Here is an 18,416-nt window from a genome sequence, read left to right as displayed (position 1 = left end):
AGACTGTCCACGCATGATAGGAGAAGGGGATAGACATGGTTCGACTTACAGAAGTAGAGATTGATCAGCTAGAGGCCTCAATTCCACCTGAGGAGGTTCTGGAGGCCATTTCTCGCATCCCAAATGGCAAGGTCCCAGGTGAGGATGGATACACTACTGCGTTCTACATAAAGTTCTCCGGTGTCCTCCTAGGCAACGGGAATGGCCTCAGCTTCCTTAAGTAGGGCACTGATAACTCATACCCAAAGGGGGGGGAGTGGGGAAGGGACCCAGCGCACTGCCCCTCACACCGCGCTCTATCCCTACTAAATGAGGATGAAAATATTTGTACCCGGGTCCTGGCCACAAGCATAGTGGGTATGATGCCACGCTTGGTGCATCCAGACCAAGTCGGGTTTATAGAAGCAAGACAAGGAGCATATGTGATAAGGAAGACCCTAGACCTTGTGGAACATGTTTCTGAAGACTCAAGGGACTACGCACTCCTGAGCTTGAACGCCGAAAAGGTGTTCGACCAAGTCGAACAGGGGTTTCTGACAGCGGTACTAAGAAAAGTGGACTTTTGGAAAAGAATACAACAGGCTATAGAGGCGGTGTACATGGAACCCACGGCGCAGGTGGTGGTGAACAGGAAAAACTCCAGGGTCATTAGACTCGAAAGAGGCACTAGGCAGGGCTGCCCTATACGCTCAGCATGTATGCTGACGATGTCCTGCTTCATATCTCGAGAGTGGCTGACTCTACCAAGGAGGCACTCCAAACCATAGAAGAATACAGGCAAGTGTCAGACTTTAAGGTTAATGTAGGTAAATCAGTCCTATTCCCCATAGGCAAACACGTGCAGGGGCGTAAAGAGGAATGGCAGAGCCTCAGAATCTCAGTAGAGGAGGGCAATATTAAATATCTCGGGAGTGCGAATAACCAGGGACCTAGGCAAACAGTACATGCTTAATTCCCCCCCAACCCCCACTACAAGGACTATTCAGAGATCTAGAGGTCTGGTCGAGGCTTACTCTGTCATGGCTGGGCAGACTAAACGCGGTGAAAATGGTTTTGCTCCCCCGAGTACTGTGCCTATACCAAACACTCCCCACTGCAATGCCCAACACCCTTTTCACAGAGCTAACACAGGGGATAAATAATGTATATGGCAAGGACAAAAAAACAAAGTGTCTGCTATAGAGTTCTGGTGCAGTCCAAGAAACAGGGAGGGGTGGCACTGCCAGACATGCATACCCATTACAGAGCAGCGCAATTTAGAGAGCTGATTCCTCCCAACGCAGGCTGGATCGGCAAAAGCAATGGGTCCAGATTGAAAATCATCTATGGAGACCAGCCACCCTGGGGGAATGGCTATGGGCGCCACCGAACACTGTTCTGAGGACAGTGAAAACACATCACATAATGGGTCCGCTGCTGGCCCTCAGGAGGGTTAAGAGATGCAGTCGGGGTCGCCACCTGGCCATCCCCTTGGAGTCACAAATAGCCCCCCCCCCCGATCAGGGAGCATATAGCTGACCATTCTCGGTTCCAGGGTTGGTTTGAAGCAGGCTTGGAGAGGGTTAGCCAACTAGTGAAGGGGAAGGTCTTTGTGGACAAAGGGGAGCGGGTAACTTAAGCAGAAACCTGTGCAGTTCCCTCTGGGACCACTGCAAAAGATTTAAGATTACAGGTGTTGGCAGTAAACCCACTTGGTAGCAGTCTGTACCACACAGATTCACTGTGGTAGCTGTGGCTGAGCAGTCAGACTTCCCTCAAGAAGAGTTAGGCAGTATATAGAGGATACAGGATAGGTACAGAGTCACAGTGGTACAAACAAACACTGACCAGAGCTAGGTGTAAAAGTATATACTTATTTATTTTTAAGGCACACTCATAAAATTACACTAGCACAGAAAAAGGTAAGTAAGTCAAAACACAGTCACTATTACTTATATGTACATCCCTAGTCATTTGTTGGACAAGTCTAAGTTAACACCACTTATTTCCAAACAGAGGTGAGCGCTTAACGTCAGATGGCACTCCAACAAGTTATTAGAAAAGGGAGGGAAAAGCAGAAATAATGAGAGCAGTAAGGTAAAACACTTTTCACAGAAGGTTAGCAAAGACAGTCAATGGTGGAACAAGGAGAATTCGTTCGGGGCCCGCTTCAGAGAGAGCCAGGTAAAAATATGCCCAAGATCACACAATGTCGCAAGTCTTTGCAGGTAAGTAGAAAAGGTTTTACTACGGTTCTGAAAAGTTTAGTTAGGGTGTCCCAGACCTACCCAGGTTCGAGAGCCGAGGGCTAATTCTACCCCGTACAATCGGTGGCAAGGGAGGCCGGGCGTGACACAGTACCTTTAAAAGTGGAAAGGATCCTGCAGCGGTGGTAGTTGTTCCTGGTAGTGGGTGCAAGTTGCGGCGTCGTCCAGGGGAAGAGGTGAGCTCGACGTGGAGGAAAGCTGCAGGTCGTTGCACTACCAGGGATGAGGCCAGCCGTGGAGTTTTCCGGTCACAAAGGAGTTTACCCCTCTTTCGCGGTTGAGGTAAAAAGTGGTATCCCGGTTGCCGGGGTGCTTGGCACAGGCAAGGCGGCCACGAGATGCTTCGGGCGGCGAAAAGAAGGCAGCAACTGGTTGTCCCCACCAGTTAAGGGAAGGAGACTCTCTGGAGGCAGATCTCCTCTGTCGTCGGAAAAAGTGGTGAGACGGTTCCGCAGGGCTTCACCGGTGGTGTCGTCTTGGCAGGTCGTCTTGGCAGGTCGTCTCGGCTTCTCCCTCTTCGGCTTCTTAGGTCCTGTGGCGACTTCTGAAGAACCAGTCCCAAAAACCCTGCTTTTATGCAGCAAACCCCCATTCATACAGCCTAGCTGTCACTCAAACATGTTAAGTGGTGAGCGGGGTGGCTCACCACTTGGGCCAATCACACTAGAGTGCGACATGAGTTGGCAAGGCAACTCAGTCCAGGGTGCCTAAACCCCCTCCCACACCCCCTGTGGTACCCAGACAGAATGGCACCACTTTGGAGGGCTTCTGTGCAGAAGCCCGCCAAAAGTGGAACAAAGGCTCGACTCGGGTTCAGGGTTACTGAAGTGAACCTAGACGCCATTTTGGCGGCGAGTTCTGGCAAAAAATCCCAACCGGTGAATTTATATTAAATAAATAAACCGGCGGTATCTTTAACATTGCACCAAAAAGTGGTGCATTAAAATCAATGGGAAATCCCATTGGGAAATATTCCGGTGGAATATTTCTGTGGTATCCACTGCCACCAGCCAGAAACTCGGCGAGGGGGGACGGGACAGTACCCCCTCGACAACAGACCCAGGGGCAATCTAATTGCCCCTACCAGTACTTCCACAGTAAGATGGTTTGTACTGGTTAAGTTCCTAAGTTAAGACTAGTAAAGTCAATGGCAACTTTACAGACCCAGGGAGACAGTAGTCAGTCCCAGGGTGTGGAGTCTATGTTTGGGGGTCTCTATGACACCCCTGTGTTACTGCACTGAGGGTGCTGTGTAACACACATTCAAAAACCAATGATAGCCTATGGGGAAAAAATACCCCCTAGCCCATAAGCACATAGCAAGTCACAGTAACACTCTCAAATCATGTCCAAGAGTGAGGGTAAGAGTCTCACTCTTGGCAGGAGAAAAAAATAAACCTCAAAAATCCAGCGAAGCTGCTGGGGGACTCACTAGGTTAGGAAACTCAGCCTAAACAGAGAATTCTCCCTAACACTCGCCCCCCCCAGACTAAGGGACAGGAGGATTTAATCCACTCCTGGATGAACCTCATACCTCTAGTCGATGACATACATCCTAGAGAGTCCATCAGCATTTTGATGGTGACACCCTGACCTGTGCTCAATGGTGAAATCAAACCCTTGGAGGCAGATTGACCATCTCAATAGTTTTGGATTTTCCCCTTCCATTTGCATTAACCATTTCAAGGGTTGGTGGTCAGTCTGAATGACAAAAGTAGAACCATACAAGTATGGCCTAAACTTCTTCAGTGCCCACACAATAGCAAAACATTCTCTTTCGATTGTTGCCCACCTTGTTTCAGGATCCTTCAGTTTTCTACTGATGAAGCAAATGGGGTGTTCCCTACCCTTCTCATCCAGTTGGCTAAGAACTGCACCTATACCTACATTGGAAGCATCAGTTTGTACAATGAAAGTTTGGTGGTAGTCAGGAGCTCTGAGTACTGGAGCTTGGCAAAGGGCTTTCTTCAGGTTTTCAAAGGCCTGATTGCATTCCTCATTCCATTTGACCTTTTTAGGGAATTTTGGAGAGGAGATCACATTCAGAGGAGAAGCTATGGTCCCATAGTTCTCAATGAAATTCCTGTAGTACCCAGTGAGGCCTAAGAAGGCTCTCACCTGGGTCTGAGTAGTAGGTGTTGTCCAATTTTGCACAGCTTCAATCTTGCTGAGCAAAGGCCTTATTTCTCCACCTCCTACCTCATGTCCAAGGTAGACCACTTTACTCTGTCCAATTTGGCATTTGGTTGCCTTTATGGTCAGATGGGCCTGCTCAAGAGCCTGCAAAACATGTCCTAAGTGGGACACATGTTCCTCCCAGGAGTGGCTGAAGACTGCAATGTCATCCAAGTATGCCATGCAGAAGTCTTCCATCCCAGCTAGAACTTGGTTCACCATCCTTTGGAATGTTGCAGGTGCATTTTTCAGTCCAAAAGGCATAACCTTGAATTGGTATAGGCCAACTGGGGTAGAAAATGCAGTTTTCTCCTTGGCATGGTCTGTCAGGGCTATTTGCCAATAGCCTGACGTAAGGTCCAGTGTGCTGAGATACTTGGCTGCACCAAGTTTATCCACCAACTCATCTGTCCTTGGCAAAGGGTGGGCATCAGTCTTGGTGACTGCATTAAGAGCTCTATAGTCCACACAGAATCTCAACTCTTTGGATCCTGCCTTTGGTACTAACACCACTGGGCTAGACCATGGACTAGTAGAGGGCTCTATTACCCCGAGATGAAGCATCTTCTTGACCTCCCCTTTGATGTGGGTTCTGATATGTTCTGACATTCTATACCCTCTGCTTTTGACTGGCAGACAGTCACCAGTGAGTATATCATGCTGTCCCCAAGGGGTCAAGCCTGGTGAAAGAGAGAACAGGGGGGCAAACTGATTTAACATCGCTTTGCACTCCTCCTGTTGCTCAGGGGTCAGATCTGAAGAGAGATTAACTCCTTCAACCTTTTCGTCCAAAGGGAAGCCTCTTAGGAGGTCAGGTAGAGCTTCACTCTCCTCCTCCTCTCCTGATGAAGCTAGAAGCAAGGCTCCTACTTCTGGTCTAGAGATATAGGCTTTGAGGCGGTTGGTGTGGAAGACTCGGGGAGCTTCCCTGGGGTTGCCCAGATCCACCAGATAGTTGACCTCTCCAAGTTTTCCCACAACCTTGAAGGGTCCCATCCATTTGTCTTGCAAGGCCCTCTGCCTTGTTGGAAGCATAACTAGAACTAGCTGGTCTTGAGTAAACTCAACCATGTTAGCTTTCTGATCATGCCAATGTTTGATCAGACCTTGGCCAGCTTTCAAGTTGTCACTTGCTTCTGCCATCATGTGTGACATTCTCCTTCGGAGACCTATCACATAGTCAGTCACTCTGACTGGCTTGGGGGAAGGAGCACTCTCCAACCCCCTCCTTAATCAGGGCCAAGGGGCCTCTGACTGGATGGCCATAGAGAAGTTCAAAGGGAGAATAACCTACTCCCTCCTGAGGGACTTCCCTATAAGCAAATAGAAGGCATGGCAGTAGAAGGTCCCACTTCTTCTAAAGGGGTTCTTCTAAAGCACCTATCATGCTCTTCATAGTTCTGTTAAACCTTTCTACCAACCCGTTTGTCTGAGGGTGGTAGGCGGTTGAGAACTTGTAGGTGACTCCGCAGGTTTTCCACATGGCTTTCATGTAGTGGGACATCAAATTTGACCACCTGTCAGAAATCACCTCCTTAGGAAACCCAACCCTGGTAAAGATACCAAGGAGGGCCTTAGCCACAGCCTGAGCTGTAACAGTCATCATAGGAATTGCCTCAGGGTACCTAGTAGCATGGTCTACTACAACAAGGATAAACCTGCTGCCTGAGGAGGTTGGAGGATCAAGGGGACCAACAATGTCAATCCCTACCCTCTCAAATGGGACTCCCACAACTGGGAGAGGCACTAAAAGGTGCCACATTCTTGGAACCAACCTTACCAGAAGTCTGGCAGGTATGGCAGCTCCTGCAATATCTATCTACTTCAGCCCCCATCTTTGGCCAATAAAAGTAGAGGGAGAGCCTTTCCTTGGTCTTCTTGAAACTCAAGTGACCAGGCAAAGGAATCTCGTGGGCTAGTTGCAAGAACTGTTGTCTGTTCTCTTGGGGCACTACCAGGCGTTGGTAGGCTCCAGGTTCAGATTCAGTGGGTTCACTGTAGAAGAGGCCATCTTCCCAGTGTAACCTATACTTCCCAGGCTCTTGCCCATCAGCCTGAGAAGCAGCCTGTTGGCGGAGACCCTCCAGAGTTGGACATTCTCTTTGTCCCTTACGAAAAGCTGTCCTGCTGGGTCCACCTTCTGCCAGGAAAGACTGCAGCTCAGGATGGTCAGCCGGGTCCAGGTCTCCAATAAGTTCTGGGCCTCCTACTAGCTCTTCTTCAGACTCTAGTTCAACCAGACAGGGTTGTACCTCCCTCTCAGCCTCAGCTGGAGGTGGAGTTACAGGTGTAACTTTGGACAACCTCGGGGAAGTCCTCGTTGGATGCACTGGAGTGCTTGCTGTAGGCTTTTTCCTAGGAGTCTTGGGTTGCCCCTTTGCTCCTGATCTGGTAGTTACTGCAGTAAGTTGCTCCAGTGGGAGAGGAGTGATTTCTGTCATCATCTCCTGAGATAAACCTCGCAGGGTTTTCTCTCTTGCAGGTTTGGTGAGCTCCTGTAACCTTTTACTAGGAGGCCTGGGGGTATGTGACAACTCCAAGAACTTTCAGGTCATTTCCCAACAGGACCCTTCCTGGTACTTCACATTGTATACTGACAGGTATCTTCACAGCCATATCATTACACTGGATGAGAACTGGTAACTGGGGACACATCTGCACAGGCCCTCCAGCTAACATGGCCCTCCAGCTAACTTGGTGAGGCATTTGGGTGCCTTAGCAACATCCTCTGCCTTGAAAAATGATTCATCCACCACAGTTATGCTGGCCCCAGTGTCCCTGATGGCAGGAGCCTCCTGACCATTCACTTGGACACTGTCCTTATAATACTCTTTAGTATTATCTGGGATAGAATTATACACATCTAAATTCTGTTGTTCCCATAACCCCAGAGAGACTAAAGAAACACTGGCTGAGACTCCAGTGGGTTCATCAGCCAGTTGTAGAAAGTTTCCACTTGCCATAGTGACTTCCTCCTCTGGAGCGAAGGCTAAGGAGACAAGTTGGACCCCTGAAGGTTTACCCTTACATCTGGGATCTCCTTTCACATGGTCAGTAACCTTACAAACATAACAGGCCCCAAAGGTCCTTTGGAATGGAGGCTTGTTCTGACCGCCTTCTGGTTTAGCACCAGAAGGTATACTACTCTGCTGTGGTTTCCCAGGTGGCTTACCCTTATGGTTTGGTTTGGGGCCCTCTTTGGAATTGGAGTTATTAGAATTCTCTTTGGAGTCTTTCTTAGGCTGTCTTCCCTCATCCTTCTTCTGAGTTACCCCAGAATCCTTGTGAGTAGCCCTGTTGGCAACCCACAAGTCAGCAGCCTTAGCTAGTTTCCTAGGGTCCAATTCCTGTGAATCAGCCAAGTGCTGTCTGAGCTCAGGAGAGCAGGCATCATAAATTGACTCCATCATTACAAGATTCCTCATTCCTTCATAAGTGTTCACTTTGTAACCCTTAATCCATCCCTCTAAGTTTTTCAGCCCTTCACACACCCAGGTAGCCCAAGGGGTACCTTCATGCTTTTTGAGGCTCCTAAACCTCTTAAGATACTGGGAAGGGGTCTTCCCAAATCTAGCTATCAAAGCTAGTTTCACACATTCATACTCTTTCCTATCCTCCTCCCCCAACTCCATTACCGCATCAGTTGCAACAGGGGGAAGCCTAGAGAACAACCAGGTGAGTAACTCATTACCTGTGATGTTCTGGAGCCCATGATTATACTCAAACATAGACAACCAATCCAACACATCCAACTTAGGCTCATACATACCAATCAATTCCTTAGGCATCCTGGGTCTTTTAGGACTGGAACTTCTAGAGGAGCCAGAGAGAGAAGCATTTTCAACAGACAATTTCTTCAATTCTAGCTCATACTTGAGCTCCATTTCTCTTAGCCTTAGTTCTTTTTCAGTTTGAGCAGTAAGTTTCTTGTACTCTAATTCAATTTTCATTCTCTCTAGTTCAAAGTATTGAGGGTTGAATGTGGGACCTGGCAAAGGCCCAGTAGGTACAGCTGGTAGAGCAGACAGAGGCCTAGGGGGAACATTTATAACAGTTTCATCCTCCTCTTCTGGTTCTGACCCAAGATCATCAATACTTTGTTCAATATCAATATCATTGCTGTTCTCTACATTTGCTGGAGTGATAGGTTCCTCTGAACCATCATCCAGACTTTGGTTTTCTAACAACCTTTCTATTAGCTCCATTTTCTTTCCTTTAGTCATGAGATTCTTATGCTTACAGAGAAGTCTTAGACAAACAGCAGTTTTTGTAGCAAGGGATTCTTGACTATAACTTTCCATAGTAGACAGGATAGAAAATGACTTTTTCCTTTCTTTGTGGTTAGTTTGCACCAAGGTATCTCAAAAGTACACTAAAGTGTATACTCAATACAAATCCCACCGCTGTACACCAGTGTTAAGCAGAAACCTGTGCAGTTCCCTCTGGGACCACTGCAAAAGATTTAAGATTACAGGTGTTGGCAGTAAACCCACTTGGTAGCAGTCTGTACCACACAGATTCACTGTGGTAGCTGCGGCTGAGCAGTCAGACTTCCCTCAAGAAGAGTTAGGCAGTATATAGAGGATACAGGATAGGTACAGAGTCACAGTGGTACAAACAAACACTGACCAGAGCTAGGTGTAAAAGTATATACTTATTTATTTTTAAGGCACACTCATAAAATTACACTAGCACAGAAAAAGGTAAGTAAGTCAAAACACAGTCACTATTACTTATATGTACATCCCTAGTCATTTGTTGGACAAGTCTAAGTTAACACCACTTATTTCCAAACAGAGGTGAGCGCTTAACGTCAGATGGCACTCCAACAAGTTATTAGAAAAGGGAGGGAAAAGCAGAAATAATGAGAGCAGTAAGGTAAAACACTTTTCACAGAAGGTTAGCAAAGACAGTCAATGGTGGAACAAGGAGAATTCGTTCGGGGCCCGCTTCAGAGAGAGCCAGGTAAAAATATGCCCAAGATCACACAATGTCGCAAGTCTTTGCAGGTAAGTAGAAAAGGTTTTACTACGGTTCTGAAAAGTTTAGTTAGGGTGTCCCAGACCTACCCAGGTTCGAGAGCCGAGGGCTAAATCTACCCCGTACAATCGGTGGCAAGGGAGGCCGGGCGGAACACAGTACCTTTAAAAGTGGAAAGGATCCTCCAGCGGTGGTAGTTGTTCCTGGTAGTGGGTGCAAGTTGCGGCGTCATCTAGGGGAAGAGGTGAGCTCGACGTGGAGGAAAGCTGCAGGTCGTTGCACTACCAGGGATGAGGCCAGCCGTGGAGTTTTCCGGTCACAAAGGAGTTTACCCCTCTTTCGCGGTTGAGGTAAAAAGTGGTATCCCGGTTGCCGGGGTGCTTGGCACAGGCAAGGCGGCCACGAGATGCTTCGGGGCGGCGAAAAGAAGGCAGCAACTGGTTGTCCCCACCAGTTAAGGGAAGGAGACTCTCTGGAGGCAGATCTCCTCTGTCGTCGGAAAAAGTGGTGAGACGGTTCCGCAGGGCTTCACCGGTGGTGTCGTCTTGGCAGGTCGTCTCGGCTTCTCCCTCTTCGGCTTCTTAGGTCCTGTGGCGACTTCTGAAGAACCAGTCCCAAAAACCCTGCTTTTATGCAGCAAACCCCCATTCATACAGCCTAGCTGTCACTCAAACATGCTAAGTGGTGAGCGGGGTGGCTCACCACTTGGGCCAATCACACTAGAGTGCGACATGAGTTGGCAAGGCAACTCAGTCCAGGGTGCCTAAACCCCCTCCCACACCCCATGTGGTACCCAGACAGAATGGCACCACTTTGGAGGGCTTCTGTGCAGAAGCCCGCCAAAAGTGGAACAAAGGCTCGACTCGGGTTCAGGGTTACTGAAGTGAACCTAGACGCCATTTTGGCGGCGAGTTCTGGCAAAAAATCCCAACCGGTGAATTTATATTAAATAAATAAACCGGCGGTATCTTTAACATTGCACCAAAAAGTGGTGCATTAAAATCAATGGGAAATCCCATTGGGAAATATTCCGGTGGAATATTTCTGTGGTATCCACTGCCACCAGCCAGAAACTCGGCGAGGGGGGACGGGACAGTACCCCCTCGACAACAGACCCAGGGGCAATCTAATTGCCCCTACCAGTACTTCCAAAGTAAGATGGTTTGTACTGGTTAAGTTCCTAAGTTAAGACTAGTAAAGTCAATGGCAACTTTACAGACCCAGGGAGACAGTAGTCAGTCCCAGGGTGTGGAGTCTATGTTTGGGGGTCTCTATGACACCCCTGTGTTACTGCACTGAGGGTGCTGTGTAACACACATTCAAAAACCAATGATAGCCTATGGGGAAAAAATACCCCCTAGCCCATAAGCACATAGCAAGTCACAGTAACACTCTCAAATCATGTCCAAGAGTGAGGGTAAAAGAGTCTCACTCTTGGCAGGAGAAAAAAATAAACCTCAAAAATCCAGCAAAGCTGCTGGGGGACTCACTAGGTTAGGAAATTCAGCCTAAACAGAGAATTCTCCCTAACAGTAACTTGGAATGGGATCTCTCACGGTGTTCATGTACTTACAGCTCAAGGAGTTGTTAATGTCCCGGAGATGGAGGAGGTCCTGCAGAGGGACCTGCCTGACACGGAACAGGTCTTGAGAACTGCAGTACTGACAAAGGGGCTTATAACAGAACTGTACCTTGGGGTCATCTTCGACTCCTCACTCTCCTTCTCTCCTCACATCTCAGACGTCTCTAAGAAGTCACACTACCAGCTGCACCTCCTCAGAGGTATTCTTCCTTTCCTCTCATTCCCCCAGAAGCTGTCTCCAGAGCTGTGGTTCTCTCTAGGCTGGACTATTGCAATAGACTCTTTTTAAATCTGCCTGCTTCTACTCTCCGCCCTCTGCAACTCATCCAGAACAGGACTGTGAGACTTGTCCTTGGCCTCGAGCCCAGGGATCGTATCTCTCCAGGACTAAAATCTCTGCACTGGCTCCCAGTGGCTGCAAGGATTAAGTTCAAAACCCTCTGCATTGTCCAAAAGGCCTTCTGGGGCTTGGGGCCTCAATACCTCCAACTTTCTCTTCCTAAATATCATCCTGCTCAAGCTTTTCGCTCATCCACCTCCAACTCCCTTAGGGTCAGTCGCTTCTCCAAGCAACGAGTTGGTGGTAGAGCTCTTTCTTCGGCTGGGGCCTCCCTTTGAAACAGCCTCCCTGAAACTTGAGGAGAATCATCTCCGGTTCAGAAGCGGCGGCTCAAAACCTTTCTCTTTGCTTCTGCCTTTTCTCCTCTTATCCCCTGCTGACCTCCTGGCTAAAACTGCACTGGTTACCTGGCCACCCTCGGATGTCAGGCCCAGGTCCCCCCCCCCCACCACTACCATGCCAGTCACACACACCTGCACTGCCTTCCTGGCAACCCCCACACTGGGGACTGTTTTCTGTATCCCTACAGTCCCACTACCATCACTTGATACCCTATGTCTGCACTTAGCCCTACACTTTCCACCTGCAGGCCATACTTTACTTATTGTAAATTATTGTATCTTCCCATGTACTGCATTTTCCCCCTTCCCATGCACTTGCACAATCTGAATGACACCTGGCCTAATAGGATCATTGTCTGTCTCCCCTCTGTCCCCCCTCCCTTGCCTCATCGCGCCTTGAAACACTTGTGTATAGGCGCATTATAAATGCCATATCATACCAGTAACTGTTGACGACACAGATGGGAAGGGTGGACACATACAGGGAAAGATGGGAGCGGGACATGGGTATCAACCTGGATTCAGGGCAGTGGAAAATGAAGTGTGTTAACGCCCACCGGACGTCAATAGCATGCCAATATAAACTCCAAGGCATAAAGCTACTCTATAGGTGAGAGTGGGACCCGCACAGACTTTCAAAGATGTTTGCAGGCATTGATCCCACATGATGGGAGAGGCTGTGGCCAAAGGTCTGACTACTGGCACATGTGGTGGGCCTGTAGGGAGGTGCAGAGATTCTGGAAGAAGGTCCTGGGGTGGATAAGGGCCCTAGATGGAAAGGCCAGGCACATGGACCCCATGCTGATGCTCTTTGGGATGGAGTAAATAGAGGGAGAATGGAGACAGTTACCCCACATGTTACACTTTCTGCTGCTAAGTTGGAAAAGGGTGGTTCTCCCGAGTGAGAAGCAATGGGCCACCAAGGCTCACGACATATATATAATAGAACACCTAACAGGGCAATTACACGACCGCTCCCAGTCAAGGGAGCAGAAGTGGTCTGTGTTCCTGGGCAAATATGGCAGCAGGAAAGATGGGCCAGTGGACCAGGAGGGCACCAATTGAGAAAGAGGCCTTATGAGGCACAGAACGATAGGGGTCTCCACTGGTTGTAAACAAGGTGATGCCCATTTACTGGGTGCATGCAATGCAGTCGGAAAGAGATGGTAGGTCCCAGGCTGGACTCCGATTCCGCACACAGAAAGTACCTCCTCACTGCATGGCGCTTATAACATGGTAACTGACAGGGTCGGTGGGGGGGGGGCTCAAGTTGTGATGAGGGGGGAAACGATTCAAAACTGAGTGGTTCTGGCATTTTTCTGGAAGAATTATTGTGAAATATGCTACTTGACATGTTCATGCCCAAACTGTCAATAAAAACAATAAAGAAATAAAATAAAATAAAACTTGAGACAAGATAAACTCTAGGGGAGGCAGTCATTTTTTTACTAGTCTTCTTCCAAGGTTCCACACGCAAATGCTATTAGCAAGTCCAGCTATTAACTAATGTCACTGCGTCAAATTCGACAGTTCCTGCTAGAGGCCAGCTGTGAAGCATCGCCAGGGCAATTACTGGATTAGCTATTCCTTGGCACCAACCAATCCATTTTACAAAATGTATAGGTCCTTCAGAACACAGCTGCAAAGATTGTAACACATTTGAGACGCTGTGACCATATTTCACCCACTTTAAGATTACATTGGCTCCCCGTTACACCCTGTATCATTTTAAAGATCTGAACTCTGCATCAGAAGGCTATACGTGGCTCCGTGCAATCTTATCTTAAAAGTGAAGTGAAACGGTACATACCGAGAAGAAAAAAGATTTCCGATTGTCGCCCCTAGGTTTAAACTGTCTGAAGAGTCATGGGAAACTCGTTTCAAGTCCAGGTAGTCAAACAATTCCCTTTCCATAAGAATTGAACACTATAAATAAAGTCTTTGTGTTTCTGAAGTGTCAGACAACGTGAGATGTGGTGGGCACATTGCAGTTAAGGCAGTCATAAGGGCTACTAAGGGCACCACACCATAAATGAGGTACAGATGCATCAGTAAAAGTCTCCACAGCAAAGAAATGAAAGCCTAGAAACCAAAAAGCCAGCAAAAGGTTTAGGGCACTACTCGCGTTAAGAAAATGAACCACAAAAATATAATTCTGACCCAACAATTGCTCATGAAGGGGACATCACTGAGTGAGGACCTCTCGAAGGGTTAATAATCTCAATAGGGAGCAGGGAGAGAATTGTTGTGGGGAGCAGGGTTCACAGGAAAGGAGAGCACTGACTGAAAGCATATAAGCTCAGCAAAGGGGAGAACTGTCACTGAGCAAAGGCGTTCAGGAAGGGAAAGCACTATCGTAGGGTGCAGAGGAACTCGGATAGGAACAAACTGCAGTGGGGGCTGTGCTGCTCTGTCAATTTAGTCATTGGTGAGTTCTTAAGCAACCATCATGGATAAGCCAATTCATGTTGCCAACGGGGAATAATGAGCAGCGAAGGTTAGGAAGGGGAGACGTCAGAGGAGCTGATGACTTTGGGATGTGACATCGCTGGACAGGAAACTGAGGAACTCATGAAGGACTTCATGGTCCTAGTGAACATAAGAGCTGAGGAACGAAACAGCATTACCATACAAAGCAGATGAGCTTAGAAAGGGACAGCATAGTCCCAGCAAGCAGAGAAGCTCAAAAAGGGGTGTCACCACAGAAGCAAATAAACCCATGATAGTACAACACAGTGGGGAGCGGAGAAGCCCATGAAAAGATACCATCATGCAAGGCACAGAAACGCTGGATAGGATGCCTTCGAGAAACACAAGATAACCACATACTCTTCCTGTGAGACAACCAAGACCTTCATTAGACCAGAGGTGCCTTTATTGTTACTAAAACAGGAATCCATTAAACCCTTTTTTAGATTCACAAAAGGCCTCAGACCCACCCGGATTAGTTATGAAGTAGACCTACATGCCCTGATAACACCAGCACTAGTAAACTCTCAATGTCCCTTAAACCTTGGCCTGTACCTCTGTGTCTTTTAATATATTAGCTTAGTTTACCTGCTCTATTTTTATGAGAAATATTGTAGTTTTTAAACAACCTTCATTACAAAGTGACATTTATCACCGGAGGAATGCAAATATTTCAATATAGCGTGCTCACCTGAGATTGTTGGGAGAGGGGGCTGGTCAGGTATTCTGGGGGGAGCTCGGAGCCAGAGACAGGTTTACCATCAACTTTCCTGAAGTGGAAGAGAAACAATGAAATTATAGCATGAAGCACTCAACGTAAAGGAGTAAGGTGGGGAGGGCAGTCAGAGTGAAAACACCAGGGGAAGCACAGCACTTCAGAACAGCAGGAAGCCTGTACAAGGAAGCTGTATTTGAACCTAGATTTGGTTGTTCCACAACCTACATGAGACCGAATATAATGGATGTTCATAAATAATTATTATTGAAATATGTAACATGTAAGATGTCCAGCTCTTATAAATAAGGATAAATAGTGTGTTGGTGGCTTTTACCCAGTAATCTGATATTAAAGAGAAAAATGTAGGAGCCACCATTTCATGATTACCATCAGGGGGATTTTTACACCGATGTTAAGGCAGTTTTTGTACCACACTGTTCAGGATGCTGAAACCACTAATCCTAGGGGGAAGCTTAAAACACTAGACAAAAAAGCAATGCTAAACCTCACAAACTTGGGTAGCGTAGGCAGAACAACAAGGCTTAATTCTCAGTTAGAAGTAAATAGGTTGACACATGTAACGTTAGGAACTCACTGCTGCGCTCCCGGGTAGGAAGCGACCCTTTTCCTCAACGGACACCTTGGCTGCCCTGGAGACTGGGGGACAGGCAGTGAAACTCCCTTGTGGCATCTCCGACACTTGGACCACGACTCACATTCTTCCGGCTTCGGACGTGGTGCGTGTCCTTGCAGTTAGGTTCTTTTTTCTAACCGTAGCGCACGCCAGACCCCGGAAGAGCACAGGAAGCGGTCTAGTATATAAGGAGTATGCGAAAAGGTAACAATGTCCTTGCGACGGTCTTGTTTTATGGATTTAAACCAAGAAACCCCAGCCATATCCATGAGGACTATTTAAATGGTATTTTCGCTTCATGTTGCACCAGATTACACTTTAGGTATTTAGAGATTATTAATTCTATTTTTGAGTCATGATATGCTTTTTTAACTCGTTCGACAAAACCCCAGATAACAGGTTCAAGGCAAAACACTTCTAACTTTCAGGTAGGTCTCGTTACATCCAGCGCTACGGTCCTACTGTAATATTGATTTTGACAATTATAATTGTCCCCCTTCTGCAGCTCCTGTGTCCTTATCAGTATCATCAGAGGAAGGGTGTGTGTCAAGTAGCACTCCTGCCCTTCTGGAAGTGCGCTGCTGTGTAGTTTATCTTGCCGGCTAACTACTTCTTGTGGGGTTTGAGTGCAGAAACGTCAGTGGCTCCCGAGGATTATCCTTACCATATTCAAGAAGTTCAAGTGACTGACAGGTACAATTAGTCCACACACCGCTCCATAAAGGACACTACCCTGATATATTGAAAACACATATAAAACTATCAGTTCAAGTAAGTACTTTCATTATTAATACACATTATTAGAAATATACCAGCATATTAGAAATATACCAGCATATTAAAAACAGTAAAGTCTATACAAAGACTCTAACCTCAGTGTCTATGTATAGGTCCTTTCCCAGGTGTAAATGCCCAACACAAAATAACAGGGGTTGGGAGTGGTAAGGGAACCATCAAACCTAAGAAGCAGGCAAGTCCCCTATGGGCCTGCCCCATACACTACATTATCCTATAGAACATCCCAAGCCTGGTAAATGTGGACGGTCTGATTACTTAGAGTTCAGCACCTAACACACATCGGTAAGGTATGCTAAAAGAAGGGAAACACAATTTTAACAAATAGGAAAAACATGCAATAAATCCATAAGGCCTAAAAACAGTACTTCCCAGGCATAAAATAAGCAGTGTCGCATAGCAATCTGCTATGCAATTCTGTAGGTTTGCTAATTAAATTTGCACTTGTGTAGCAAAGCTAGCTATTTAAGTTACCCTGTTCAATAAAAGCCCAGCTCGCCCAGCATTCCTCTCTTGCCTTTCCAGGCTCTCTACACCCTCCTTTTCTCTGTTCACTGCAGGTTCAAAGGGGCCAATTGAGGGAGAGTGCAGCAGTGATCCTCTCCTCCACTCTTATGTGCCTAAGGCCTGTGTGGGATTGCTAGGCAAGAATGTTTTTTCTTTTTTCAAATAAGTGCAAACCATCAGGATGATACTTTTATTAAGCTAACGGTATCCTCTCTGTCAAAGACCAGTACGTGTACATAAAAAAAATAAATGCTAATGCCATTCCATTTATAAAAATGTATTTTGTTACATAATGCATAATTACAGCATTGCTAGTGTAAAACAGTGCATTGTCTCCAAGCTTTGCAATTTATTTCATTTGTTGATAGCGCCCAGAACCAGAAGTATCAAGGTGCTAGGTAAGATTACAGTACAGTCAATACAGTCTTGCATAAGAAAGTGGTTAGGCATATTTGGACAAAAGAAAGGTTTTCCGTTTTTTTTTCGGAAGTTCAGATAGGAGGCTCATCTTGTAGACAAGGCATTCCGGAGAGTATAGCACTAAGACAGGGAAGCTTACTCCGCCGGCTCTTCTTCTAGTGAATCTCAGTTTTGCTAGAGATGTGGAAGAGACGGATCGTAGGCATCAAGGATTGGGCATTTTGGCAATGCGCTGGTTGAGGTAGGCAGGTGCAGTGTTGTGGATGCATCAGTGGGTAAGTGACATGATTTTAAATTCCATACAGGCTTGAATCGGTAGCCAATGGGCTTTGCGTCTCACTAACGAGATATGGTTACAGCGTTTCATACCCCAAACTGCCTGAAGGGCATTGTTCTGGATACGTTGTAGTTTGGTAAGGTTTTTATTTGAGGTTCCTGCAAGGATGGCATAGTCCAGTTTAAAACCAATGATGGCTCTGGCTAGCATGAGGCAATTGTCAGAGGACAGAAATGTTCTGCTCAGGTTGATACATTTCGTTGAGTACACCGAGGAGGAGGCAATGCCTTTAAGGTACTTTTACATACTAAGTTCAGAGTCAAGGTAAACCCACACTGTTTTCACGTGGCTAGATAGGGGGAGGGAGGGGCCGGGTTTGCCATCAATGGAGAAAGAGGCGAAGTCTGGGCCCAGGTGTTTGAGTCGGTGCACGGAGCCTACGATGAGGAGCTCCGTCTTATATATACGATTGATGTTAGCTGAGTCAATGCTATGGTTACCAGCAAGTTTCAGTAAAACTTAAATATCATTGGCAAAGTTGGTCTAGGGGATTTCAAGATTGTCCAGATCATCAAAGAAGGGCTTAGTATTCATATTGTATAGCGTGGGTGGGAGACACAAGCCTTGTGGGACTCCGTATGAGACAGGGATGGGGGTCAGCTGCTTCCAAACTGGCCAAGACCCTGGAAGAGCGTTCACTCAGGAAGGAATTGATCCAGCTGGCTGGGTACTTGGAAAGGTCAAAGAAGGAAGTATGGTAGTGGAGAGGATGTCATGGTCCACGAGATCAAAAGCCGCAGATCAGTATAGTAGAAAGAGGTTGGTGAGATTTCCTGTGGCTCGAATATTAGCAAGCTGGATTTTAAGGTTAAGGAGGGCTGCCTCCTTCCTGTGTCTTGGTCGAAATCTGTATTGTCGCGTGCCAAGAAGAT

At 47.0% G+C, this 18,416-nt stretch overlaps 1 protein-coding gene across 4 annotated transcripts in view; it reads right to left on the bottom strand.

Annotated features, from left to right (window-relative positions):
* HGS (hepatocyte growth factor-regulated tyrosine kinase substrate) overlaps window positions 1-18,416 on the bottom strand; it is a 793,272-nt gene that overhangs the window by 509,437 nt on the left and 265,419 nt on the right. For all 4 annotated transcript variants that reach the window (XM_069655261.1, XM_069655264.1, XM_069655262.1 and 1 more), the window contains exon 9: window positions 14,825-14,903. In XM_069655261.1, the coding sequence (XP_069511362.1) occupies window positions 14,825-14,903 (79 nt within the window). The remainder of the gene's footprint in view (window positions 1-14,824; window positions 14,904-18,416) is intronic.

Source organism: Ambystoma mexicanum, chromosome 3q (assembly GCF_040938575.1).
Source record: "Ambystoma mexicanum isolate Mex_15411 chromosome 3q, UKY_AmexF1_1, whole genome shotgun sequence".
Taxonomy (NCBI): Eukaryota; Metazoa; Chordata; class Amphibia; order Caudata; family Ambystomatidae; genus Ambystoma; species Ambystoma mexicanum.
The sequence above is the reverse complement of the archived record's forward strand: the minus strand, read 5'-3'. Positions and strand labels throughout refer to the sequence as shown.